Genomic DNA, 25,882 nt, shown 5'->3' on the forward strand with positions numbered 1-25,882 from the left:
GCGCGGCACTCGAGCCGAGCCCCTTCACGGCGAATCGCCTCACCGGCCGTAGGGGCGATTCCGGAATAAGTGGATGAACCACCAACGGGGAACGAGCGCTACGTCGAGGAGGAGGGGCCAAGCCCGGCGGGGGCCTCTCTGGCCCCACCAGTCCCTGTTCTCGATAGTTTTCCGGAAGAAAGGGATCTGGGAGCGAGAGCGATGTGGCGCAGAGCTGGGAGAACGCGCCGCGCGGTGACGCTCTGGCCCGACGCCGACGGCCTCTCTGTGGCTCCGGGAGGACCCGGCGGGCCGAGTACTGGAGGTGAGGAGGCGGAGCTGGCGGGGCTTGTCGGAACCTCGGGAAACTTCTGACCCCACGCTTCAGGCATTCCCTTATCTGGCTCACCTCTCTTATCTCGTGCCGCGCTTGTTTGGCGCGGCCTTAGCTCGGGAAGTCCTACCTGAGATCTAACCCGAGATCCGCTTGCTGCAGCCCAGTCTAGAGCATCCCGCATTTCCCATTTTTAGATGCCGTTTCTCCCCCTCCTCTTTCTCTGACCCCCTCCTCAGCCTCTGCCATCTGGGGGCTGCTTTTCCCAGCCGGAGAGATTCAGGTGACCCAGCGGGATCAGTGCGAGGGCTTTGCACGGTACTGGAATGCGGAGGGGGCGCACAGAAGCCCCGGGCCTGGGGGGGGGGGGTAGGGTGGAGAGGGAATCGCTGAAAGGCTCCAGAAAGAGAGGGGGAGGAGAGACTTTGAAGGAGAGGAAAAGACTCAGAGGGGAGGAGGATTGGAGACCCAGAGGGGGAGTGGACAGAGACCGAGGGTGAGGGAAATGGAGACCTAGAAAGAGAAGGGAGATGGAGATTGAGGGAGAAGCAGAGACACAGAAAAGAAGGTGAGATGGGGTCGTGTCAGCTGTAGCCAAATTCAAATCCCGGCTCTGCGAATTACTAACAGTGTGACCTTGGGCAAGTCACTTAACCTCTCTGCGCCTTACTTTGCTTGTCTACAAAAAGGGGATAATAGGCTTGGCACATATTTTCCAGAATTACATAAGTTAGTAAAAAAAACGCTTCGTACCATGCTTTACACATGAGCACTCAATACAAATTAGCTTCCATTCCTATTATCAGCCCTTATTGTGTAAGACCGGACAGACTGGCTGGGGCAGTGACAAAGCTGACCTGTCCCCTCTTTTCTCCTTCCTCAGGGAAGCCCTGCCTGTTGGGCCTCCAGCACATCCAGCCTGGCCTCCGGTCGACCTGCCCTTGATCCTCCTACTTATTCACCTGTCCTCCACGGGGCCAGAGGCCAGGCCCGCACTGTCAGGCCTGACTCCTTGCCCATACCACCCTCCCATGGCCTCCTGCCCGGGACCAGGGTCTTGCTGATGTGGTAACAAAGCAGAGGGCCAGCAGATGAATGGACACCTTGAAACAGAGGAGCAGGGGGATCAGGTAAGGAAGGGTCCACGTGAACGTGAAGATCACCATACCATGGGACACAATTTTCTTCGTGTCGCTGTGCCCTTGAGTTTGTGACTTGGTCTCTGTTGTTGAGTCCCAGCCTCTTTGTCTGGTGTGCCTGCCTTTCTCCCCAACTAAGATGTGTGTTTCCCTGTCTCTCCATCTTTCTGTCCCCTGTCGCTCTCTGGATCATTCTTTGGCGTATATTCTCTGGTGCTGTTGCTACTCTGGGTTTAAACACAAGGAACATTGTTTGACAGTAAATGAACTTCCTCCATTCATCACTTTTAGCAAGTTCTGTCCCTGTCTCCTTCTGCAGGTGTCTTTCTGTGATTCTGTTTTTTTGGTCTCTTGATACTATTCTTGTCTTTCTCTCCATTGCACAATTTCTTTGCTTCTCTATGTCTCTGTCAACATTTTTGCTTTCTTTTTTTTAAATTTATTTTTATGTTTTATTTTATATTTGAGAGAGACAGAGACAGCGAGCAGGGGAGATGCAGAGAGATAGAGACAGAATCTGAAGCAGGCTCCAGGCTCTGAGCTGTCAGCACAGAGCCCCACGCAGGGCTCGAACTCATGAGCAGTGAGATCATGACCTGAGCTGAAGCCAGATGCTTCACCCACTGAGCCACCCAGGCGCCCCAGCATTTTTGCTCTCTGACTTGTGGATTTCGGTTCCTCTGGGCCTCTGGGCCTCCAACATCGTCTTCCTCCCTCATCCCTGACCTAGAGGTCTCTCTCAGATACTGGTTCTCCCCATCTCTCTCTCTGTTTCTTTGTCTTGCCATGTTACTGGGTCATTCAGTGGGCAGATGTCCATGTCAGGCTGCCTCCATCCTGGTTTGGATCGAAGGTAAATAGATGAATTAATGAGCCTCTTCTCCCTGGCTTTCATTCCAGAACTATCTGTCTCCATCTCTGTGTCCATCATTCTCTGGGTCTTCTTTCGGCCTTAGCCTTGCATGTTCTCAATTCTATTGTCTTTGTCTCTTTGTATATATCTCTGTTTTTCTTAGTGCTTGTCTTTCTGTAACTATCTGAAAAACAGAGGGCACTCTAAGTCTCTTACTGCCTCTGACTCTGCTTTTCTGGGTCTCTTTTACTAACTTCCGTTGCATATCTCTGGGTCTTTGTTACCTGTGTTAGGGTCAGTCTCTAATCCGCAGGCGGAGATCTTCCTCACATCCCTTTTCTTTTGTAAACTCAATGGACAGGACAGGCCTACCACTTGCCCTCCACAAAGATGGCGTCCGCGGCGCTGTCAATGGAGTCGTGACGCCCCCTCTGCTGCGCGTGTGCCCTCACCTACTATGGCAGCTGATCTCGCGGAGCGCGATGCCCCGCCCAGTTCTCGAGCTGTCCCTCGGCTAGTCCCTGCGCCAGGCTCGCGAGCCGGCTGGCCCCGCCTCCCGCACGCTTTCACTGGTGCGGCTCAGGCCGGCCGCGCGGCCATTGGCTGAGACGATGCACACCCTCCCCCCACCCCTGGGTCTGATGGGGGCGGTTGGTGCTGACTTGAGGGGCCGCCCGGAGGAGGACTCGGCGTGTGAGGAGGGTGCGGGGGTAGGATCAGGGACCCGAGTCTGGGGGACCGCGGGACCAAGAGGAACGGAGACGCAGGCCGGGACTGGGATACCAGGGGTGTGGGATGGAGACGGAGGACCAGAACCGGGATTGAGGGATCCAGGAATGGAAACCCAGGTCTGGGACTGGGTTCTGGAAATGGGGTGGGAATACAGGACCTGGACCGGAGGAACCGGAGACAGGAATTCAGGCTTATGGATTGGGGGAATTTATGGGTGGAGACCCATGCCCAGGTCTGGGGGACCAGGAGGCAGGGGCTGGAGAGAATGGAGACCGGGCCTGAGACTTGAGGACCTGGGGACAGAGGCTCAGGCCCAGGACTGGGGGAGATCTCGGACTCTCTACTTAAGCCTGATTTGAGCTAACGGATAGGGGAGGGATCAGTTCAAGTTAGGGGTGGAGCCTGAGGGAGCTGCCCAGGGCAGGGGGCAGAGGTGACTCCTGAGGGTGAGTCCATAGATGGGGGTGCATCTGGGGCAGCTCTGGGCCCAGGAAGGAGAGGGCAGGACCGGCAGGTGGCTCGGTGGGTGGGGCGGTGGGGGACAAAGGTGAGCTGGAAGGAGGCAGAAGCTGGGCAGAGGGCAGGGGGAAGGTCTCTGGGGAGGGGACCTCAGGCCCGGCTCCTACCCCCTCCCTGGAGAGCAGGCGGCCAGACGCCCAGGTCAGTGCTCGGGGTCCAGCTTTTGGCCCCTGCCCCTTGCAGGTGCCTGCATGTGGCTTCTCTAACTCCCTAACTCTCTGACTCCTTAGCTCCTCCGTGTCACACTCCTTTCTTGATCTCTCCAGCTGTCTACATCCCCCCGCCCCTCCTATCTGCCCTGTCCTTTGTCTTTCTGATCCTCAGAGGACCTCCTGGAGCCCCTAAACTCGGACTCTCCTAAGTATCTTTCATCATCTGAGCTGTCTGCTCCTTGAAGCTGGTGGTCTCCTTCTCTCAGAGTTTGGCTCCTAGAACTTCTCCCTCTCTTTGGGTCCCAGTGTCTCTCCCTTGTTACTTTCTCCATCTGGAGATGACCGTGTGAGTGTGTGTGAGTGTGTGCGCGCGTGTGTGCTTTGTGTGTGTGCGTGGTGTTCTCTATCTTTGCATGTCTGTTTCTTTATATCTCCACCATCATGATCTCTCTCCTCTGCCTTATTTTTCTCCAAAGCCCTTGTTAATCCACCATACTATGTATTTTACCTCTTCGTCTCGTTTTTCGGTCTTCTGATAAGACTATAAACTCCACAAAGGCAGGGATTTTTGTCTGTTCTGTTCCCTGCTGTGTTCGCTGGGCCTGGCACTGTGACTAGAACATAGAGGGCACTGAATAATTATTTGGGGGATAAGTGAATGAGTGTTTGCATGCCTGGCTGTCCACCCTCCAGGATGCTAGCCTTCCTGTACAACTGACTTCTGTCCTGTGTCCTCCAGGTCTCCCCCCACCCTTGTCTGAGCCTGTCTGTTTCTGATGCTCCCATCTCGTCTGTCACCGCCCCCCTTGTCGCCTTGTCCACAGGCCCCGCCCCTGCTTTTCTCTATCAGCCATAGGGGTCTTGGACTCTGACTCCTGCCCTCCTCCCTCCCCACAGAGGCCAGACCAGGAGCTGACCTGGAGCTGGGGCCACAGGCCTAGAAGCGCCCTGGACAGGGCCAAGGCCATGGCCCCCCCACCGCCGCCACCATTGGCCGCCAGCACCCCGCTCCTGCATGGCGAGTTTGGCTCCTTCCCGGCCCGCAGCTCCCGCTTCGCCCTCACTCTCACACCACAGGCCCTACACATACAGCGGCTGCGCCCAAAGCCTGAAGCCCGGCCCCGGGGCGGCCTGGTCCCGCTGGCCGAGGTGTCTGGCTGCTGCACCCTGCGGAGCCGCAGCCCCTCGGACGCAGCGGCGGCCTACTTCTGCATCTACACCTATCCGCAGGGCCGGCGCGGGGGCCGGCGCAGAGCCGCCCGCACCTTTCGGGTCGACGGGGCGGCCACCTACGCGGAGAACCGTGCTGAGGCCCAGCGCTGGGCCACTGCCCTCATGTGTCTGCTCCGTGGACTGCCGCTGCCTGGGGACGGGGGTGAGGCACTACACAGCCGCTCTGTCCCTAGGGCCACCTCGGTGTCTCTGTGGGTCTCCCTCCGTGGGCATCTCTGTCTCTACTGTGTGTCTGTCTGTGCTGTGTCTCTCTCGGTGTGTATCGAACGAGTGATAGACAGGGACGGGCCCCAGAAGGAAGAAAACCACAGGCAGAGAAAACATGATTGGTGTCTGCTGCTCCCGTAGGTGGTTGTCTGTGTCCCCTCCCCCCTTCCATGGGCCCTGACCACAGATGAGTCAGAGGTTCCCAGGCTGGCGCGAGCAGCAGACTGAGACGTGATTAGTCACCACCCAGGGACAGGCACTCACAGAGGTCCCCTAGGGCAGCCCAGGAGCCCAGAGGTGGCATCTAATCTGGCCTTTGGGCGTGGGGGGTGGCCAGAGACTTTTGGGCAGAGTGCCCCACTCCCCCCAGGCTTCTCAGTTGGCACAGGAAGGTAAAAGTTCAAGGGTCCCCAGCTGGTGAGTCTGCCTTGGTCTTCCAGGATCCTGCTGGCTGGCTGGGGGCCCTGGGGGATGGGAACGGGGAGGGGGCCTTGCACGGTGGAATAACCTGATCCTGGATTCCAGGTGCTTGACGAAGAGGAAAGTGAAAACCACAGCTCCCCTTCCTCCTCCCACACATGGGTCCAAAGGGCACTGGGATTAGACACCCAAGTCCTGCCTTTGGGGGACGGGGGGTGCGGAGGGTGCACACCTGAGCCTCAGCAGCCGAAGCCTCGGAGGCAAAAAAAAAAAAAACAAAACCACCCACCTTTGACTTCCCAGCAGGCTCCTGTGCCAGCCCTCCACCAGTTCCCCTGGGGCTGTTTGCAGTTTACTGCTGCTGCGGTGAGGGGCCTGGGTCTGGGGCCCACGTAGACGCCTTCCCCTCTCTTTGCAGAAATAACCCCCGAGCTTCTGCCAAAGCCACCCCGATTGCTCCTATTGGTCAATCCCCTGGGGGGGCGGGGCCTGGCCTGGCAGTGGTGTAAGACCCACGTGCTGCCCATGATCTCGGAAGCTGGGCTGTCCTTCAACCTCATCCAGACAGGTAAGGGCTGTGTCAGGATGGAGGTAGGGGCTGGGGTGGGGGGGAGGCTAGGACTCCTGAGTCTTGAGGCCTGGGGCGTGGTGGGGGGACGGAGCCGAACAGCCTGGCTCACCTCCGACTTCCCCACGCTAGAACGACAGAACCACGCCCGGGAGCTGGTTCAGGGGCTGAGGCTGAGTGAGTGGGACGGCATCGTCACGGTCTCCGGAGACGGGCTGCTGTTTGAGGTAGGGCGGGGGCATCCTGCTTGAGCCCTGGGACGCGGGGTTGGCCTGGCCCCGGGACCCAGGTGTCTTGGTCTCCCGCCCTCCAGGTGCTGAACGGATTCCTGGACCGCCCTGACTGGGAAGAGGCTGTGAAGACGCCCGTGGGCATCCTCCCCTGTGGCTCAGGCAATGCCTTGGCCGGAGCTGTGAACCAGCATGGGGGGTAGGTGGGGTCCTGCGTCGTAGGTGAGCCTGATACCGTGAGGGGGAGGGATGAGTCCTCCTGCGGCCTGGCACTTAATGTCCCCAAGTCCCCTTTGCCCGCCAGCCCGCTGCCAATCAGTCTGACTGGGGTGCTCCCCATACACCCCCCACCCCCCCGACATTTTTGCCTGGTTGTTCCCAGCTGTGTCCCTAGTGCCCAGAAGTGTACCTGGCACACAGATGGCACTCGGGGAACGCTCATGGAATGAACTGACAGGGAGCCTGGCTCAGTAAGAAGAGTCCATCCCGAGGGGGCCCGATTGCTGCAGGCGGGCCAGGCCACCACCGGCCCCCCCTCCGCCCCCCCCCCGCTTCCCACCCCTTCTGTGCCTTTCTCCTGCTACCCTGTGCTCTGTGCCTCTCACCCAAGCCCGTCGACTCTTTCCCACTGTGTCCATCCGTCTCTGGCTGTGAAGGTTTGAACCTGCCCTGGGTGTGGACCTGCTGCTCAATTGCTCGCTGCTACTCTGCCGGGGCGGCAGCCGCCCGCTGGACCTGATGTCTGTGACGCTGGCCTCCGGCTCCCGCTGCTTGTCCTTCCTGTCTGTGGCCTGGGGCTTCGTGTCAGACGTGGATATCCAGAGCGAGCGCTTCAGGGCCCTGGGCAGTGCCCGCTTCACACTGGGCACAGTGCTGGGCCTCGCCACACTGCACACCTACCGAGGACGCCTCTCCTACCTCCCTGCCACCGTGGAGCCCACCTCACCCACCCCTGCCCGTGGCCTGCCCCGTGCCAAGTCAGAGCTGACCCTGGCCCCGGCCCCAGCCCCGGCCCCGCCTGTGGCACACTCACCCCTGCATCGTTCAGTGTCTGACCTGCCCCTGCCCCTGCCCCTGCCCAGGCCCGCCCTGACCTCCCCTGGCTCGCCTGAACCCCTGCCCATCCTGTCCCTCAATGGCGGGGGCCCAGAGTTGGCCGGGGACTGGGGTGGGGCTGGGGATGCCCCCCTGTCCCCAGACCCACCACTGCCCTCACCGCCTAGCTCCCCTAAGGCAGCTTTACTGTCACCCATCACCGAGGGGGTCCCAGAAACGTTAGCATCCTCTGGGCTTCCCCCTCCCACCCCCGGCTCTCCGGGAGCCGTCTCTACCAGGGGCCCGCATGACCACCTGCTCCCTCCTCTGGGCACCCCACTCCCCCCAGGCTGGGTGACGCTGGAAGGGGACTTTGTGCTCATGCTGGCCATCTCACCTAGCCACCTGGGGGCAGACCTGGTGGCAGCTCCCCACGCGCGCTTTGACGACGGCCTGGTGCACCTGTGCTGGGTGCGTGGTGGCATCTCCCGGGCTACGCTGCTACGCCTTTTTCTGGCCATGGAGCGAGGTAGCCACTTCAGCCTGGGCTGTCCGCAGCTGGGCTACGCCGCGGCCCGTGCCTTCCGCCTCGAGCCTCTCACGCCTCGGGGCGTGCTCACTGTGGACGGAGAGCAGGTGGAGTACGGGCCACTGCAGGCGCAGATGCATCCGGGCCTCGGCACGCTGCTCACTGGGCCTCCCGGCTGCCCGCGTCGGGAGCCTTGAACCCAACGAAGCTTGCGGCCCGCCGGGGGCGGGGCCAACATTCCAAGGAGGCGGAGCCTGACCTAAGGGCGTGGCCTAGCTGCTAGAGTTAGGGCGAGGGTCCCACACGCAGGGGCCCCAGCCCCGTCTCAGGATTGCGCCCGCCCCCAGGGGACCAGAGGTAAAGTTGGAGTGTGGCCCGAATTCCGGAGGCTCATGATGGTCACAAACGGGCTGGCCCCGAGGGTGGTGCCTGACCGATGAGGGCGGGGCTCAGCCCAAACCCTCGCTGCCGGCTCGTAGGACTCCAGGTCGACTGAGGGCGGGGACTGTCTAACGTCTTGTCCAATGACGGGACCTGGCATGTGCGGGCTGGGGAAGGCCTTAGTTCATTAGCCAGTCAGGCCCCGGGTCTCGCCCCATCCATTCCGGTGCCTCCACTTAACTGGCCAATCAGCCCACGAGGGGCAGGTTCCCCGGGGCCGACGCTCGGATTTGCACTAATGTTCCTCCTCACCCCCTTGCCGGTGGGGGGCGGGGAAACGACCGTCTCCTGTCTTCTGTGCGTCCCGACCCCAATCTTCAGAGCAATTGAAAAGGTCTATGCAATAAAGGCAGTCGTTGCATTCCTCTCAGACCGTCGTCCCTGCTGCACCACGCAACCCGTGGGAGGGATCCAACCCTAGGTGCTTCCGGTAGCTGCTGCCTTTTGTGGCTCCAAGCCCAGACCTGCCCACATACCGCGGCCAGCGTGACCCGATGGCCTTGAACTGGGGCCAGGGAGCTGCCTCCTCCCCCCACAACAGCTGGCTCTGGGGTTCTCAAGATTTATTCAGGGTGTTTTAACGGAGGCGGTGGGAAGATGGGGTCCCCGAAGTGGCAGGGGCAACACAGAGGACCCTCCCCGCCCCCGCGAGGGAGGGGGGAGGCTCGCTTTTTCTTAAAAATATAAATGTATTTATCTGCATCATCACGTCCCTGGGGCACCCAGCTGGCCGGCCTGTGGGCCACAGGGCGGGGAGGGAAAAGGGCGTCGGGGCGCAAGTCTGAGCGAGGCGGGGAAGAGCTCCGCCGGGCAAGGGTGGGGGACGGCCTCACAGGGCTCCGTGCTGGGCCTGGTAGCGCGACAGCACGGCGCGGTAGTGGGACAGCTCCTGGCGCACAGCCACCACTTCCTGCCGCAGCAGGGCGTTCTCCTTCTCCAGGAAGGCCGCCCGGACCGATATCTGGTTCTCCTTGAGCCGCCGGGCATCTCGGGACCGCTTGGCTGCCTCGTTATTCTTGTACCGCCGGCTCCAATACTTCTCGTCCTGGGGGTGGGGTTTGAGAAGGCACTGAGGGCCAGGGGTAGCAGCTTTCCTTGTGCCTTCAAGGACGGAGGGCCTCTAAGAGACCCTCTGGGGGGTTTCTTGCCCAGCAGTGGGGCTTAAAGGTTACCAGGTCTCTCCTAGGATGGGTACCCAGGGATCTGGTTGCTAAGGAGAGCAAGCCCCTAGCAACAGCTAAGGTGTGAGATCCTTCCACCCACACTCAAAGCAATTTGGTTTCATGTTTCCACTGTGCAGAGCAGACCCCACTGCTCCTCACCCAACAAAGGGCCTCCAGTTAGCCCCTGGTTGCTAAGGATGCTCGTTCCCTAGCAACGGGATGGGACCTTCAGGGTCGGAGGGCTTCTCCCCATAAAAAGCACTGCTTTATGCATCACCTGCCCAGATGCTGGTTGCTAAGGAAAGCCTAGGCTCCCTAGTGATGGGGTTCTGTGTCCCATAAATCTTTCCAGAGCTGGGGGCCTTTGGACCTGGTTGCCAAGGCAACCTCCTTGTTGTTTCCCCAGCAAACAAAGGTAATGTCTAAGTGGTCCCAATGACTGTAGCCAGTCTCTGACCTACTGGCCTTGAATAGAGGCCAGAGAGCTGCCTTCTTCCCAACGGGTCCTGGTTGTCAGAAGGGCTGTACTTTAGCAAAAGGGCCTATCCTGAGGCCTCCCCACACCATTACACTTAGGCTTCTCTGGTCCTAGAATTTGGTTGAGGAGGACCACTCCTTAGTAACAAGGGCCACCCAGAGCTCCAAAAGATGACCTCACATCCCCGTTTCCTTAAAGCCTCGTCCCTGCTCACTAGGGTAAATCCGGTCCAGGCCCCGTGACAAGAGAAACCGCCGGTCCAGGCTGGGTTTACAGGCCAATCCTCAGTGCTTCGAGCAGTCGCGTCTTACACAAGGGTGAGGTGAAGTCTGGTGAGCAGCCAGGACACCTCTTAACTAGGGGAGGCCCCAGAATTGGCCAAAGGGAGAAGACTGGAAAGAAGCGGTCGCTGCCCCAAATCAGAAGGCAGCTCTGGCTGCTGATGGGAACTTGAGGTCTCTCACCAGGGAGCAGTCCAGGCCCAGAAAACAAGGCCCAGACGGGCTGTCAAAGTCTGCATCCTAGGCGGACGCAAGCACCCTGAACGATGCCCCAAATCAGAGACCAAAGGACCAGCCCCAGCAGGGCTAGCGGCTCAGAAGAAACAGACTGATACCCTGCTGCTAAGGAATGCTGTCCTTAGTAACTGGGCCTGGTCCAAGCCCCAAGCCTGTACAACTGGGCCCAGCAAGGCTGATTGAGACTGCATCCCATAATGACACCATCTTCGCAAATCTCAAGCCCAAACCTCAGCCCCGTCACACCCCACGGCTTCGCACGACTGACTGATCCTTGGCTGTAGGTTAAGGGAACCTTGAGAGCTAACCCCAATGAGAAGCCCAGGCCTGACTGGGAGGAAAGGACCATCCCTGGCCGGAGGGCCTGTAAAGGCCATGCCTACATCCTACATCTAGCAGTGCTCACCTTCTGCTCCTCTGGCACCTGGATCTTCCGAGCCTTCTTCATGATGGGCTGGGGCTTAAGTTCCTCCTCTGAGAAGCGATGTCTCCGAGGGTCAAAGGTCTCGTGGCCAGGAATGCTCGACAGGGCTAAATCTGCTGGGTCGGGTTCAAATGTCATCAGCACCTCCACGGTGTCTGGGTCCACAGGGCTGGGTGTGTCCCGAGAGGTCAGGCCTTGGGGAAACAGAATGTGCCACCTGAGTGTGTATATATTTGGTACTCGCAGAGGCTACCCCCTGCTCAGGTATCTTTTCCACCCCGAGGAAGGCCCTTACGAGGCCTACCATAAAGCCTGCCAGAGATCAACCTCTCTAATATAAACTACGAAGGGTCCCTAAGCTACCTTGTAGCTTAGAAATCATGGAACCGACTCCACTTTCACAAACACAGAAATGAGCCCAATTATAACTGACTTACCCTAAATAACACGAGTCTGGTCTATTGCTTCTAACACCTCTGGCCCTCGGATTGGCAGCGTCAGCTTCCTTCCCATAGTCTAGCCCGAATCCTGCTTATTGAATCCCTGACCAAAGCCTAGCCCCCCCCCCCCCCCGGGGGGCTGCTCAAGAAAAAGAAATCCAATGCACTGAAAAGGCTTCAGGTAAGCTTCTTAAGAGCTGCTGGCTTCGAAGGGTTAGGGATGAAAAGCGGAAATGACAGGTTTTTGGAGGTCGGTTCAAGAGAGGGGACAGGGGCGGCCTGTGCCTTTAAGAGCGACCAAGCCGGGGCCAGCTGAGGACACAGGTTCAGGGCCAGTCACGTGCGGGCGCCTGCTTTCCCGCCCCGCCCCCCCTGCAGCCACGGGCGCCCTCTAGTTCCCCGGGCCCCGCCCCCTCCGCGTGACCGCGCGTGCGCGAAGTCAAGACTATGGAGGAGCGAGGAGAGGACTCACGTGGCGCAGGAATGTGCGGCTGGGAAGGGGAGGGCCCTGGTTCCGCCCGGAGGTCTGGCCAGGGGCAGGTGTGTCCGGGAATCCCCAACCTGCAGACCGCCCCTGGACCCCCCAGTGCCCGAGAGAGCACACTTTTCCTTCGGCTCTTTGCGGTTTCTTAGCTCGAACCTCTCAACCTCCAAAGATCCAGGCATTCCTACACTCTGGGGAACACACTGAGAAACGGCCCCCTCGACCTCCTTCTCCCTCGCCACTGGGATACACGCTAGGATTCTGGGATCCTCGGCCCCTCCTCTCCCAGGACATAGGAGACTCGGTCCAAGCCTCAATGTAAGATCTAGAATGAAGATCCCCGACCTTCTCCCCTCTAGAGGATCCGGGGTGCTAGCCCTTCTCCACTGGCGGACTCAGGAACCAGGGCAGACAGTCCCTTACGTCATGGTGGAACAGAAGTCTGTGCCCAGACCTTGCTTTCTCCCTTGTAGAGGACCTACGAGTTATGGTCCTTCCACACTCCACCGATTCTGGGCCCGGATTCTGGAGTGCAGTTCACTCCCCAGTAAATAATGCCGGTGTTCTGGGATCCCAGTCCCGGCTCCTCGAGTATCCGCACCCTCGGTCCCCACGTCCCACCGAAAAATCCACACTATCTCCCTACTGGACATACTTCCTGGAATTTGGGGTCCCAAGTCCCTTATCTCCAATGGATCCAGGAGACCCAGTGCCCTGATGCATTAAGGGACACAGAATCCGGACTTCTCTCCAAACATCTCTCGCCTAGAAGGACCCAGAATTTGGGCGCACAACCCCAGCCCCACCATCGCATCCCCGGGTCGCAGCCCCGCCCCCGAAGTCCAAGCCCCGCCCAGCCGGGGCCCTGTCCCGCCCCCGCCGTCGCACCTGCGCGGTGGCCGCCCGCGGCCCCGAGGGCAGCCCGGGTGGGGGCGTGCCCCGGCGAGGAACGAGGGGAAGCTGAGCCGCAGGAGCCGGGCCCCGGGGAGGGTGCGGGCGTGCGCACGGGCGAGGGCGCCGGTGATGGGCCGCCGGGGGGCGGCGGACTGGGCGGGAGCCCGTGCTCCAGCAAGAAGGCGTCCAGGTCCACGTACTCCACGTCGCCGAACGGCAGCGTCCGCTCCCACAGCAGCGGCGCCAACAGACCCGGGCCAGGCGCGGCCCCCGGGCGCCCCCGCGGGGATCCGCCGCCCACCACCGCCCCAGCTGGGGCATCCGCCGGGCCCGCCGTCTCCAGGCCCGGCCCGGGGACCGTGGATGCCGGCGGAGCCGCCTTGCGCTCCTTTTCCTTCAGGAGACCTGCGGGCGGGGAAAAAGACCGGGTGGGGTGGGAAGGAAGAGACGGAGGAGAGACCCCGACACAGAAAGACAGGAAGAATGGGGGGATTGAGACCCACACGGCGGAGATCCAGAGAAAGAGGGGGTAGACGGGGGAGAGGGAGAGATCAGAGAGGGAAGGCAAGGACCCAAAGAGAGAAAGCAACAGAGACTCAAGAGAGCGAAGGAGACCCAGAGAGAGAAGGCACAGACGGGGGCGGCAGAGACAGAGAGGCAGGCAGAGACCGAGAGAGGGAGAGAGACTCAGAAAGAGGGGGGAGGATAGAGACCCAGAGAGGGGTAAGATAGAGACCAGGGAAGGTACAGAGCCACGGAAGGAGGACCGAAGTTCAAAAAGAGGCAGGTGGAGGGTTGGGCAGGTGAGAGAAAAAAAAAATGACGGCTCTGTAATTTCTCTGTAACCTACCCCCCTGCTCACTGTAGCCGCTTCTCCCCACCCCCACACTCTGCAAGGGGCAGGAAGGGGCTCTATTCCTGGGGCACATTCCTCATCCCCAGACTCCATGTGACCCCAGGAGGCCCCGCCCAAGCCCGTGTCAATACCGTGTGAGCATCCGACACACCCCCTCCCTCTTTTCCTGGACCCCAGGGGTCCGGACTCTCATAACCCAGAGGAAGCGGGGGGGCTGGGGCCTAGACTCTTGGGTCCTCCGGGAAGAGGACACGGGGACTCCTGGGTCCTCCTGGTGGATGGGCCTTAAGCAGGTACTTTTGGATCCTAGGTGCCGAGGGATCTAGGGTCCTAAACACCCTAGTAACTGAGTAGATGAAGGTTGAGAATGGACTCTCGGCACGATAGGAGGTAGTCCCCCCCCCCCCCCCGCCCCAGCATTTGAATCCCTAAGGGAGTTGGGTGTCTGAGTTGGAATAGGCGGGGGCTAGAACTCACAGCTGGATGGCTCTTTGGGCTTGCTGGTCCCCTGCAGAAGGCTCCGCAGCCCAAGCAGCGCTCCCCCGCCAGGGGGGGCCCCGGCTGGGCCGCCCAGCAGCAGTGGGGCCGGGGTCCTGTCGCTCACGGGCCGCGCCATCACCGGGCACCTGCCCGTAAGCTCACGGGCTCATGGAGAGGCGAAGAGCTGGCCTGCCAGTCAGCGGCACACTCCTGTGGTTCGGGCGAGTGCCTGCCCAGGAGCGGGCGAGCGTAGCCTGCAAGCCTCCAGTATCCAGAACACTGCAAATCCTAGGAGTGACGGGGATTCGCAGTCCTCAGTGCAGAAACGTGCAACTCAAAGAGGGTCCCAGGAGACCATGCAGTCCGGGTGAGGGGGTGGTCAAATCAGGCAACCGGCTCTTTGCAACCCGGAGTTCAGGGGGACACAAGGCGCTCCAGCAAGGTGGGCGAGCTAGGCTCTTGCAAAATCTGCAGCTCTCTCAGCGGAAGGCGCTTTGCAATCTGCACCAAGAGGTGTGCGCGGAGGGGCGGGGGAGGGGGCAAGAGGAGGCGGCCGCCTTGAGGCGTGGCCAACGCAAACTTCTTTCGCGGAAAAAAAAAAAAAAGCCAAACCAAAACACCCGACGCCACAGCGCACACCCCTCCTCTCGGCCCCCGCCTGCCTCTCGGGCCAAGCACCCCAGCCGCGTGCCTCCCTCCGGCTGAACGCACGGGCCAATCGCGTCTTGACCCCTCGAGACGTGCGGCCAATGGGACCCCAGCATCCGCCAAGGCCCGGGAGGGCGCGTGAGGGGCTAAGTGCGTGAAGTTGCTGCGCCTTTAGGTGGGAGGCGGGACCCTGACCTACATTTGCCCAATGGGAGACGGCACTGGGGGCGGGACCGTGACCCAGTTCGGGCCAATGAGGCAGGCGGGAGGGGGAAGCACATGGCTCTGCGCGTGCTGCCCGACGGGGAGGGTGAGTTGGGGGGAATGAAAGAGGCGCCACTTAAAGGAGCCGCTAATCTAAATGACAGTTTGGGGAAACAGGAAGCCAAAAAACCGAGTGGTGCGGTTTAGGAAGAGGGAGATTGGTTTCTAGAAGAAGGCTGCTGTTCTCCAATACCCAAATGTTTCCCCGCCGCGCCTAGAATCAGACCACTAAGAAACAGGAAGTATTCTGTCCCTTTAATAGCTTTGTTTTGGGGGTGACTCCCCTCCCCGAGTGGGGAGACTTGGAAAGGACAGGCGCAATCCTCGATGGGGAGTCTCAGCGACCATGGGGGGCACCATCCACTGTAAGACAGACGACACCGGTGGGGGAGAGTTAGTTTAGGGCACCACAGGCTGGACCCTGCAGAGGGGCGGGGGCTGGGCCGCGTAGGGCTCTAACCACAGGGAGGCTGCGAAGGGGGAACCCGGAATGTACCAGGTCGACAAGCTGGAGAAAACGGTCAGATTCTGGACCGGCACTGGGTTGAACCAGCAGGAGGCAGCAGGAGGGTGGAATAGGGATGTCCAGTTTCAGCATCAGACTCAACTATGTGAAGGTATTCATGGGCGGGGGTGGGGGGGGGTGGGTCTGGGCCAAACCATGTGGAGAAGCCGGAGAGGTGGCCTTTAGATCGCAGGGCTGAGCCACAGGGAGGCAGCAGAAAGGGAAGGGGAGTGTACCATGTTGATTTCCAGGAAGGGGGTGTGTGTCAGATTATGGAACACGATGCGATTGTACCACGTGGAAACAGGGAAGGGATCCGGGCTGTACCATTGTGGAAAGTCATAGCAATAGGAACCACGGCCCAGTAGTTAATCGTACCACAGGGAAGCCAGGTGGCTCGGGTTCGGGTTATATACAAGTTGCAGGTTGCAAGCGGTGAAGAGGAAAAGACAAATCACGGACCAGCAACGGTCTGTGGCGTGGAGGTGGACTGTACCATGTTGACACACACGTAGAAGGGAGAAAGCGAGCGCGAGCTCAGTAGGCTGGACCAAACAGAAACGGCAGAGGGGTGGGTAGGACTGTATCACATTGGGACAACAAGGGGGGGGGGAAACACATAGGCGGGTTAGACCAAGACGTGCGGGGGAGGGGGGTGCACACTGGACCATACCATGCAGGCGGTAGTTGGGGCCTCGGCAGCGCCTCTCGGGGTGCCGGGGGTCCCTGTTGCCCCTCAAGGCCCTGTGGGCCAAGGGCTGCAGGGGCCGGCCGTTACCGCTGAGGCTCTGGAAGATCTGGGACGGAGGATTCTGGCTCAGGAGTCTTAGGGAGTGCATCTGCCGTGGGAGGGGATGGGAAACAGAGTGAATAAGGAACGGTCCGGGTGAATGGTCTCAGGGGAAGCTCCGCCCCTCGAGCGGGTGGGCGGGGCTTTGCTCAGCCCCAGCCCACCCCCAAAGGTTGTCTGACCCTCCCAACAGTCGGACAAGGAAGAAGGGAGGAGAGTAGGTGAGGCCAAGGGAGGATGTCCAGGCCAGGGAATGGGTTAGCCAGGCCAAAGGGGCTGCAGTGCACAGTGGGTCACCTGGAGGGAGGTAATATTGAGGGCCCGGTCGATGAGGATCCAGGTGACAGTCTCTGAGCAGGGCGGGGTGCTGAGAGAGCCCTGATAGGTGATGAAGCCAAAGGATTCGGGGAACAGGAGCTCCAGGCTCAGGTCTTGAAGAAAGTAGGCATCATCTGCGGGAATACCGGGCGAGAGTGAAGAGGAGTGCCCTTCTTGAGCTCCCGTCCTGTGCACACCCTGCTCCCCCAGTCCCCCACCAATGCACCAGGGACTTACTCTTGTAGGAGATGCGGGTGATGGTGTCACGGTTAAGGAGGCGGCTGAGGAAGGGGTTTGAGCTGCCGGCCACCTGTGTGGGGGTACGAGGTGAGGAAGTAGGAATCCAGAAGCCCGAGCCCCCAGTCCCTTCCTTCCCCAGAACGCGGGAGCCTGGGCCTCCCAGACTCCTTCTGGCTCAGACCCCACCTTCCCTCAGACTCTTGCCTGGGCTCACATTGACAAAGAGGCTGAGAATGGCCAGGCCATTGGGGCCTCGGGAGGCGGCGCTCAGGTTCCCATAGAGTTCTTGGTTGAAGTGGATGAGCTGCACCTGGGAGGGAAGCACAGAGTGGGGGTCCCCCAGCAGAAGGGGAGGAGAGAACGGGTACAGCTCTGGGCCCTTGGGGTCTCAAGTCAGGTTAAAGCTTAGTGCTCGGGGGGCTGTTCTATGAAAGAGGATGGGGTGAGGCCTCAAAAGAAAGGTAAGGTGGGGGAGCAATTGGGTCAACTTGGGGCGAAGGTCAAGGGTCAGAGGTCAGTGGCCACCACCTCCGCAGAGAACCCCTGGTGGTTGATCTGGTGTTCAGAGCCGGCTCCATCGCGCGCTCCAAACAGCAATCGCAGTTCACTGAGTCGATGGCTATAGAGGAGGGGCCCCCCAGACACGTTGACCACGGGCCGGGGTGCAGGCAGGAAGGAGACATGGCGGCCGGTGTTGTAGAGGGTTCCCCGGAGCTGCAGGAGAGGTGGAATGAGGTGGAAGCCGTCACAGGGACGAAGAGAGATGTTCTCGCTCCCGCATTCCACGCCTACGTTTCCTGCTTCCGACAGTCACTTAGTCATTCAGCATAGTTTCGACACCAGTGACTTCGCAGGCTCTGTTCTGGTCCGTGGCAGGTGCTCACGATCGCTGGATTTATTTCACTAACAAATATTTATTGAGCTGCTACTATGTGCCATGGATGCCAGGAGGAGAGCATAACAAGTAGAGAAAAACCCTGGGCCTCATGGAACTTGCATGCTAAGGGAGCAGACACAATAAATAAGGAATCACATAAGTAACTGCTTAATGCATTACATCTTCTGCTCATGCAGTAAAGAACTGGAAACTCTCAGAAGGTGTAATGGGAAACCCAGCCTAGATTGGGGGTGGGGTAGGGTGGGATGAGGAAAGGCCATCACAAGAAAGGGACATTTGAGTGGAGACCTAAAAGATAAGCAGGAATTAGTTGCAAAGAGCAGAGAGAAGGGCATTCCAGGAAGAGGAAACAGCAAGTGCAAAGGCCCTAAGGTAGCCTGTTTCCATGACAGCAAGGAGGCCAGTGGGACCAGAGCTTGGTGAGCAAAGGAGAGGAGATAGGAGCCAGATGGTGCAGGACCTTGTGGACAATGATGGGATGTTTTGTATTTTTATTTAAGTAATTGAAAACACACACACACACACACACACACACACACACACACACACACACACACACAGCTAGGCTCAGGTCATGATCTTTGGTTTGTGGGTTCAAGCCCCACGTTGGAGCCCGCTGCAGGTTTTCTGTCTTTCTCTCTCTCTCTGCCTCTCCCTCGCTCATGCTCGCTCGCTCTCCCTCAAAAGTGAATAAACATTAAAAAAAAAAAAAGAAACGAAATGGCACTGCAAAGTGGGCAAGAACGTGGAGGCTAGGACCACACCGCCTGGGTTTGGATCCCAGGGATGGCACTCTAGCTGTGTGACCTCAGACAAGTAACCCAATCTCTCTGTGCCTCAGTGTCTGCATCCATAAAATAGGGACAATGATAGCACCTGTTTCGTGGTGTGGTTTCTGAGGATTAGAAGACTTATTATCAAGCTTTTAAAACGGGGCCTAGCACCGAGAGCGGTTTGTTTTACAATTGCTTTTACAGATGTGGAAAAACTAGCGAGCCATGTTTGGGGCGGGGGGAACAGGTGATCCACTTTCGAGCGTAAGGAGCCTCCTTTCCACCCAGTGTGTGCCCCTCCTTACCCCAGGCTAGATTTCCACCTCAGAGACCCACCCCCACTCGTGCCCACCCCCAGGGGATTGGGTAACCCCTCCCACCAGGCCCCTTACCTTCTCTCCCCCAGTGCTGAGTCTCAGTGGGGGCAGAAAAGGGTCATAAAGGACCCTCTTCAGCTCCACGTCCACGGGGCTTTGCCGCTTCCCCACAGCACACAGACTCCAGGCGGCATTCACCAGGCCCCAGAAGGGAGGCCCTGGAAGCAGGGATGGGGCAGGGAGGAAAAGGAGTCAGAAATAGGGACTGGATCCCAATGCTGGGATCTGCCCACAAGGCTGTGGTCTGGACTCCCGGATCCCAGGAGAGGAAGGGCAGGAGACGGCGACTCCTGGGTCTGAGGGAGGAGGGGGCTGGGATCCAGAATCCTGGGTCCTAGAAGAATCTTGGAGGAGTTTCCTAAGACCATCTAGCACCCTCCTGGATGAAACCGATCTGAAGTCATTAAGCCATTGGGGGAAGGAACTACAACTCCCAGCAGGCCTGAGGGCAGCCAGCCTACCCATCCACTGCCGGCCCACCCAGGCGCCCATGGGAGTCGTAGTTCTTTCAGTCTCCTGTGTCCCGCAGCTGGATAATGAATGTATTGGGGAGAGGAGTTGCAAGACAGGGCTGGCCAAGGCAAGGGAACCGGCCGGCGACCACTGGTTCCCAGGAACAGCCGGGACCTACCTGCCTCTTTCCTTGCAAAGGGACACGCGCTCTCTTCCACCCCCACACTCTTTCCTTCCACTCACTCCCACTCACTACTTGAAATGCACATATATAATGTCCCATGGTGAGCTCCCGGGTTCAGAGGCTGGGCCCAACTCCTGAGGGAGGGAGGAAGGGGCTGGGACTCCCGGTCCTGTGAGGAGAGGGCTCCTGGGTCCGAGGGAGGAGGCACCCAGCAGCCCGGACTCCTGGGTCCCCGCCCTGGCTGCACCTGGCACGAAGTTTCCCTGGAGATTATCCTTGTAGCTCCACCAGTCTTCCGGATCAGGTGCAGGTCCGATGTGAGCTGCGGAGAGAGCAGCCTGAGCCCCTCTCCTGGGCACCCCCCCCTCAGGGGCTCCTGCCCCAACCCCCCCTCACTGGGCCTTACCTGCTGCCCCCAGTGCGGCCCAGAGTACCAGCGCTCGAGGGGCGCTCAGTCGAGCTGCAACCCCCATCCCCGGGAGGCCTCTGAACGACCCCTTCCCAATGTCCCGGCCCCCTCTCTCAGCTCCTCTGGCCCCTCTTTGTGGGACCCAGTCCCTCCAGGACTGCCAGCCTGCCTCTCCACCCCACAGGGAGACCGGTTCCCCGAACACCGAGGCGGTGGTGGGGAGGACCGAGACCCCCCAAATCCCCTCCCGCCTCCTCTCCCTGCTCTCCCTTCCTCTCCTCCTTCTCTCTCTTTTCCCCAAACCTCCAGCCTCCCTCTACCTCCTGATCTTCCTATTCCTCTCTCTGCCTCCTGCTTCTCCCCGGGGTTACCTCCTGGTTTCTAATCCACACCCCCCCTCTTTGCTCTGTCTTCTTCCAGCTCCCCCCTCCCCCCAGCCACCTAACCCCATGTCTCCATCCTGCTTCTCTTTCCTCCTCCCGGTCTCTCTCTGTCTCCAGCTTCTCTCTCTCCCTGCCTCCCCACCTCCTCCTCTCCGGCCTCTCCTGTTTCTTCTCCTTCTCTCTCTTCCCTCGTCCCCGCTCCCTCCTCCCCCTCCCTCTCTTCTCTCTCTGGGTGTTACTTAATTTTTTTGTCGTTGTTGCTGGGGGGGCGGCTGATCTCACGGCAGCGGACGCTCCTCGGCCTGGTGTAGGGGGGATGCCCAAGGGGCAGGATGGAGGGGTCGCTGGGGGCCGATCCCCAGCTTCCAACTGTGCCGGGGCCATGGGGGCGGGGCGGGGGGGGGGTTGGCCGGGACACCTAGGGCCCAGAGCTGGCAGTTCCCATCCTCCGCAGAAGGGGGAAGCGGGGGGGGAGCTTAAGGTGGCGCTGACAGTCCTCCGAAGTCTCGGTGCTATGGTCCCGCCGGCGCCGGAGGATCCGAGGTCCCCCGGCTCTCGGGGACCCGGGTTGAGCCCGCACCGGCGCCTGCAGCCCCCGCCCCCCGCCCCGCTCGGCCTCGGCTGGGGGCTGCCTTAACCGGGCTGAGGGATCCCCTGGGAGATCGGGGTGCGGTGCGGGCGGCTGACCAGGAGGGGGAGGCAGAGACCTGGAGAGGGACCGAGAGCCGGGAGGAGGAGCAGGGGAGGCGGAGGCGAGAGAGCCGGAGGTGAGGTTGGACAACTGCAGAGGCTTGGGAAGGGATGGGGAGCCCGAGATGGACGCGGGGCGCCAGGGCGGGGGGCAGACCGCCGGCTGGAGATGGGGAGGCCAGGAGGGAGGGAGAGAGAGAGAGACACACACGCTGAGAGAGAGATCCAGGTAGAAAGACGCGGAAAGTGATACAGAGAGAGAGAGAGAGAGAGAGAGAGAGAGAGAGAGAGAGATACTGATGGAGGCAGAGCAAGAAATACAGATACACACTTAGCTATAGCAACAGAGAGCCCCATCCACCCAGCAGGTCGGAGATGCCAGAACGAGACGCCAGGCAAGGCCAGAGCAGGGGGGAGACAGAAATAGAAAAGAGATCCAGAGTGACACAGCCAACACTAAAGAGAGAGACAGAGAAACACAGAGAAAGAGGCAGACACACACAGGCACCTGAGTAGAAACACTGCAGGGAAAGAGAGAGAGCCAGAAAGGACCAGATGGCAGAGACCCAGGGGCCCAGACGGAAGGAGAGAGACCCAGAAACAATCCAACGGACGTCAAGGGAGAGAGTCGAGGCAGAAAGACAGACATTCGGATAGAGAATTGGGAACAGACATTCCAAGGACCTAGAGATGGAGGGGACAGGGACGCCCAAAGGGAGTCAGAAATGAAGAGAAAACGCGAGAAAGAAAGGTATGTATGACTTATCCATTGCCACAATGGATATGGGGGGAACAAATCTCCCCCAAACTCAGTGGCTTAAAGCAGCAAACATCTGTTGTCTCACCGTTTCTGAGGGGTTAGAGTTTGGGAGTGGCTTAGCTGGGTGTTTCGGCTCAGGGCCTCTCATGAGGGTCCAGTTAGGCTATGGGCCAGGGTGCCGTCATCTGAAGGGTCGACTGGGGCTGGAGAATCACTTCCAAGCTCTCCTACACGGCGGTTGCCAGGAGGGCCTGGGCTCCTCACCAGTGGGCCTCACAACGTGACTTCTGGCTTCCCTAGAGTGAGTGATTGTGAGAGAGAGAGAGAGAGAGGTCTTCTATGACCTAATCTCCAAAACCACGCACCATCACTTCTGTTTTCTTCTGTCCCTCAGAAGTGAGTCACTAAGTCTCACTAAACCTAAGAGATTAGGCCCCTCCTCTCGAAGCATTAGAGAATCAACGAGAGAGAAGAGGGAGAAGAAGAGGGAGACAGAACAACGGGGAGAGATGGACCCTGAAAGCCCCGTGAGGCTTTGAGGTCAAGGAGACACATATTCAGAAACTCAGTGACACGTGGAGAGAGATGCTTGAGGGAACTATGGAGACAGGGAAAAGAGGCAAGACAAAGGGAACAATGGCGATAACACGGTAACAACAACAACAACAACAATAATAATAAGTTACAGTAATAATAGCCAGCACATAAAGCAGCTACGACATCCCAGGCAGAGTTCTGAGACTTCCTGTGAACTCGCTCGTGTAATCCCCAGCCGCCCAATGGGGTAGAGGCTGTGGTCCCATTCTACAGATGAGGAAACCAAGGGTCAGAAGCCATCAGTGACTTGCCCAGAGTTCTCCACTTAGGAAGTGGAGGAGCAGAGGAGGAAAACAAAGACGAGAGGGGGGGGAGGGGCGCCTCGGTGGCTCAGTTGGTTAAACATCCAACTCTGGATTTCAGCTCAGGTCACGATCTTGCGGTTGGTGGGTTCGAGTCCTGCGTCGGGCTCTGCACTGTCAGTGCGGAGCCTGCTTGGGATTCTCTTTCTCTCCTCTCTCTGCCCTCCCCCCTCTCAAAATGAATAAATAAACTTAAAAAGAAAAAAGAGGAATGGAGGAAACACGATGGAGGCATAGATGCAGAAAAGTGGGGAAAGCGTCAGGAAGAGTGGAAGAGGGACCCAAATCTGATGGAGAAAAGCCGCCCTGACTGGAGTTTTCTAGACACCAGGCCATGCCATGCACCCTGTAGGCTTTATTTCAACCCTCAAAGCTGCCCCATGAGGTGGGGTTAAAATTAGCCCCATTATAGAGCTCTTCCTGCCCTTCGGTCCTGTCCCCATGCTTTAATAATAATATAAAAAAATTAGCCCCGTTATTCAGATAGAAACACTGAGGCTGGTGAGAGAGATAAGCGACTCATCCAAGATATAGTAGGTTGGATGGTGCCCCCACACACGAAAGAGGCAAGACAAAGGAAACAATGGCGATAACACGGTAACAACAACAACAACAATAATAATAAGTTAGAAAGAAAGGAAGGAAGGAAGGAAGGAAGGAAGGAAGGAAGGAAGGAAGGAAGGAAGGAAGGAAGGTGCCTCAAACCTGTGAATGGGACCTAATTTGGCCAAAAGGTTTTTGCAGCTGTGACTAAGTTAATGACCTTGAGAGCAGATCCTCCTGCATTATCTGCCTGGACCCTAAATCCAATGACAAGTGTCCTTATGAGAGAAAGGCAGAGGGAGATCCGAGATGACAACGTGAAGACAGAGGCACAGATTGGAGTGATGTGGCCGCAAGCCAAGAAATGCCAGGAGCCACCAGAAGCTGGGAGGTGCGAGGAAGGATCCTCTCCTGGAGCCTTCAGAGGGACCATGGCCCTGCCGACACCTTGATTTGGGCCTCCGGGCCTCCGGAGCTGTGAGAGAATAAATTTCTGTTGTTTTCAGTCACACAGTGTGTGGTCATTGGTTATGGCAGCCGACCTCACGGGTGGGGAGAAATACTGAGAAAGTCTCGGAACTTTTCGGAGACAGGCAATGACGGAGCCAGAGATACATGGAGGGAGAGACGGACAAGACACTTCACTTCCTGACACGTCAGGAAGAGTAGGCTCTACCTAAGAGTTGGCTCTCCTCCTCCGGGAAGCCCTCCCTGATGCCCCAGGCTGGGTCAGTGCCTACTGAGCACATCCCTAATGCCCTGTGCTTCCTCCGTTAGAGCACAGATCCCATCAGAGGAGGGACTGTCTCCTGTGTGTCCTCTCTCAAGGGCCCAGGCCTGACCCATCTCTGGGTCCCCAGCATCGCCCCACACAGGGCACATGGGGCTGTTCCTCGGGAGAGAAATCGAACATGATTGAATGAGACCAAACTTCCCATGTCTCTCCCCTTGAGACTCTGGCTCCCTCCTATCTGCTTGGGAGACACTTGGGTTTCCTGCAAGGTCCAGCAAGGGCCTCACCTCCTCCAGGAAGCCTTCTCTGATCTAACAGGGGAAGCCCCAAGCTGTCTCCATTATCACACATCACACCGATGTGACTGTGTGTAGGTCTCTCCCCTACAACACCCTCCCCCTGCAGGGCAAGTCCTGGGTCTGACTCAGGTCTCCATCCCAGTATTTCCCAGGGAGACCTCAGGAGAGTATGTTGAATGAAGGAATAAATGAAGGAATGGAGTCAAAATAGAGACAGTGGCAGAGAAATGAGAGAAATGGTGGAGAAAACATTTTTGTGTAGGGGAGCGGGGACTAAAAGGAAGGCTTCCGTGGGCGCCTGGGTGACTCAGTCTATTGAGCACCCGACTTCGGCTCAGGTCATGATCTTGCGGTTCATGGGTTCAAGCCTGGCATCGGGCTCTGGGCTGACCGCTCGGAGCCTGGAGCCTGCTTCGGATTCTGTGTTTCCTTCTTGCCCTCTGTCCCTCCCCCACTCGAGCTCTATCTCTCTCTGTCTCTCAAAAATAAATAAATTTAAAAAAAGAGAGAGAGAGAGAGAGGAAGGCTTACAGGGCCTCCTGGCTTCTTGATTTCAGCTCAGGTCATGGTCTCACGGTTCCTGAGTTTGAGCCCCACATCGGGCTCCATGCTGACAGTGCAGAGCCACCTTGAGATTCTCTCTCTCTCTCTGTCCCTCCTGCTCTCTTTCTCTCTCTTTCAAAATAAATACATAAACTTTAAAAAAATAGAGAGAGAGGAAGTCTTCCAGGTGTAGGTGACATTTTCCCCTTTGTCTGTCCCCATAACTGAGGCCCAGGTCCAAACTCCTCCTCTCCCTGCTGGCCTCCCCCTCCTGGCTCTCCCTCTGTCTCCGGCCTACCCTTTACAGATCCCAGACCTCACCTTGCCTCTGCCCTAGTCACAGAGGTCCCACTGATGCCCAGCACCCCTGGACAGAGTGTCCGACCCTCAGCCTTTCTTGTTGTGACCAAATCCTTCATCTGTCCTTCAAGGCCTATCTCAAATATCACTTTCTCTAAGACACGTTTCCTGATCTCCGGGCTAGGTTCACAGCCCTCTCTGGGCTCTCCCAGTGAACTGAACACCTCAGTGATTAGAGGACTGGCTCTCCCCTTTCTTTAGCTCATAGACCTCCCAGGGCTCCCCAGGGCCCCACGGAAAAAACACACAGGCCCTCAGCCTGGCCTTAGAGGCTTCATATGCCTTGACTACCGCCAATCCCCAGCCTAATCTCTCTGGTCTAACCACACAAGGCCCTCTGGCTTCGAGAACTTTGCACCAACTGTGGCCTCTAACTGGGGTTCTCTTTTTCTCTTGTCTGCTGGGCAAATTCTTACTCAGTCTCTTAGATACTGAAGGAGTCTACTCTTCTAGGAAGCCATCAGCAATGGTGAGGTGGGCAGGAGGCTCCTTTGAGTTCTGGAAGCCACCTGTGTGGCCTCCACGATAGCACACAGACAGACTGGGCTCGCTGCCCGGAGGCGGAGGGAATGGCCAGGCCGGAGGTGGGTCCCAGATGTGGATTTCACGCCTATTTGTCTCGGTCGCTGGGAACAAAGTTTGGGTCATAGGGAACATATGGGGCTCACCTCGGTCCTCAGTTTCATCTCCTGCCTCCCTGACCCC

The 25,882-nt window shown here is 58.7% G+C and overlaps 3 protein-coding genes and 1 long non-coding RNA gene across 11 annotated transcripts; 2 read left to right on the top strand and 2 right to left on the bottom strand.

Annotated features, from left to right (window-relative positions):
• The first annotated feature begins 93 nt into the window (after positions 1–93).
• SPHK2 (sphingosine kinase 2) lies at positions 94–8,741 on the top strand. 7 transcript variants are annotated; one of them, XM_027037975.2, is made up of 7 exons: positions 94–304; positions 1,197–1,443; positions 4,606–5,083; positions 5,987–6,136; positions 6,269–6,363; positions 6,450–6,565; positions 7,023–8,741. In XM_027037975.2, exons 2-7 carry the CDS (start codon positions 1,405–1,407, stop codon positions 8,125–8,127), a joined length of 1,983 nt encoding a protein of 660 aa, XP_026893776.1. In that variant the 5' UTR covers positions 94–304; positions 1,197–1,404; the 3' UTR covers positions 8,128–8,741. The 7 variants fall into 7 exon arrangements, with proteins under 7 accessions (XP_026893776.1, XP_026893775.1, XP_026893777.1 ...); XM_027037974.1 differs by lacking the exon at positions 94–304 and adding an exon at positions 311–631; XM_027037976.1 differs by lacking the exon at positions 94–304 and adding an exon at positions 311–596.
• A 178-nt stretch (positions 8,742–8,919) lies between these two features.
• DBP (D-box binding PAR bZIP transcription factor) lies at positions 8,920–15,111 on the bottom strand. 2 transcript variants are annotated; one of them, XM_027037983.2, is made up of 4 exons: positions 14,106–15,111; positions 12,767–13,177; positions 10,937–11,148; positions 8,920–9,416 (listed from the first exon to the last, which is right to left on the bottom strand). In XM_027037983.2, the coding sequence occupies exons 1-4, from the start codon at positions 14,242–14,244 to the stop codon at positions 9,201–9,203; spliced, it is 978 nt and encodes a 325-aa protein (XP_026893784.1). In that variant the 5' UTR covers positions 14,245–15,111; the 3' UTR covers positions 8,920–9,200. The 2 variants fall into 2 exon arrangements, with proteins under 2 accessions (XP_026893784.1, XP_053067261.1); XM_053211286.1 differs by lacking the exon at positions 14,106–15,111 and adding an exon at positions 13,623–14,030.
• A 149-nt stretch (positions 15,112–15,260) lies between these two features.
• CA11 (carbonic anhydrase 11) lies at positions 15,261–20,351 on the bottom strand. Its single transcript, XM_015087148.3, has 9 exons — positions 19,965–20,351; positions 19,806–19,880; positions 18,937–19,079; positions 17,402–17,587; positions 17,088–17,183; positions 16,871–16,943; positions 16,613–16,767; positions 16,199–16,364; positions 15,261–15,383 (listed from the first exon to the last, which is right to left on the bottom strand). The coding sequence occupies exons 1-9, from the start codon at positions 20,029–20,031 to the stop codon at positions 15,358–15,360; spliced, it is 987 nt and encodes a 328-aa protein (XP_014942634.2). The 5' UTR covers positions 20,032–20,351; the 3' UTR covers positions 15,261–15,357.
• A 780-nt stretch (positions 20,352–21,131) lies between these two features.
• On the top strand, positions 21,132–23,264 carry LOC128313324 (uncharacterized). The gene is made up of 2 exons (XR_008293887.1): positions 21,132–21,791; positions 22,195–23,264. It is a non-coding gene; the product is annotated as an uncharacterized LOC128313324 (long non-coding RNA).
• The last annotated feature ends 2,618 nt before the right edge of the window (positions 23,265–25,882 follow it).

This window comes from Acinonyx jubatus, chromosome E2, assembly GCF_027475565.1.
Source record: "Acinonyx jubatus isolate Ajub_Pintada_27869175 chromosome E2, VMU_Ajub_asm_v1.0, whole genome shotgun sequence".
NCBI classification, from domain to species: domain Eukaryota; kingdom Metazoa; phylum Chordata; class Mammalia; order Carnivora; family Felidae; genus Acinonyx; species Acinonyx jubatus.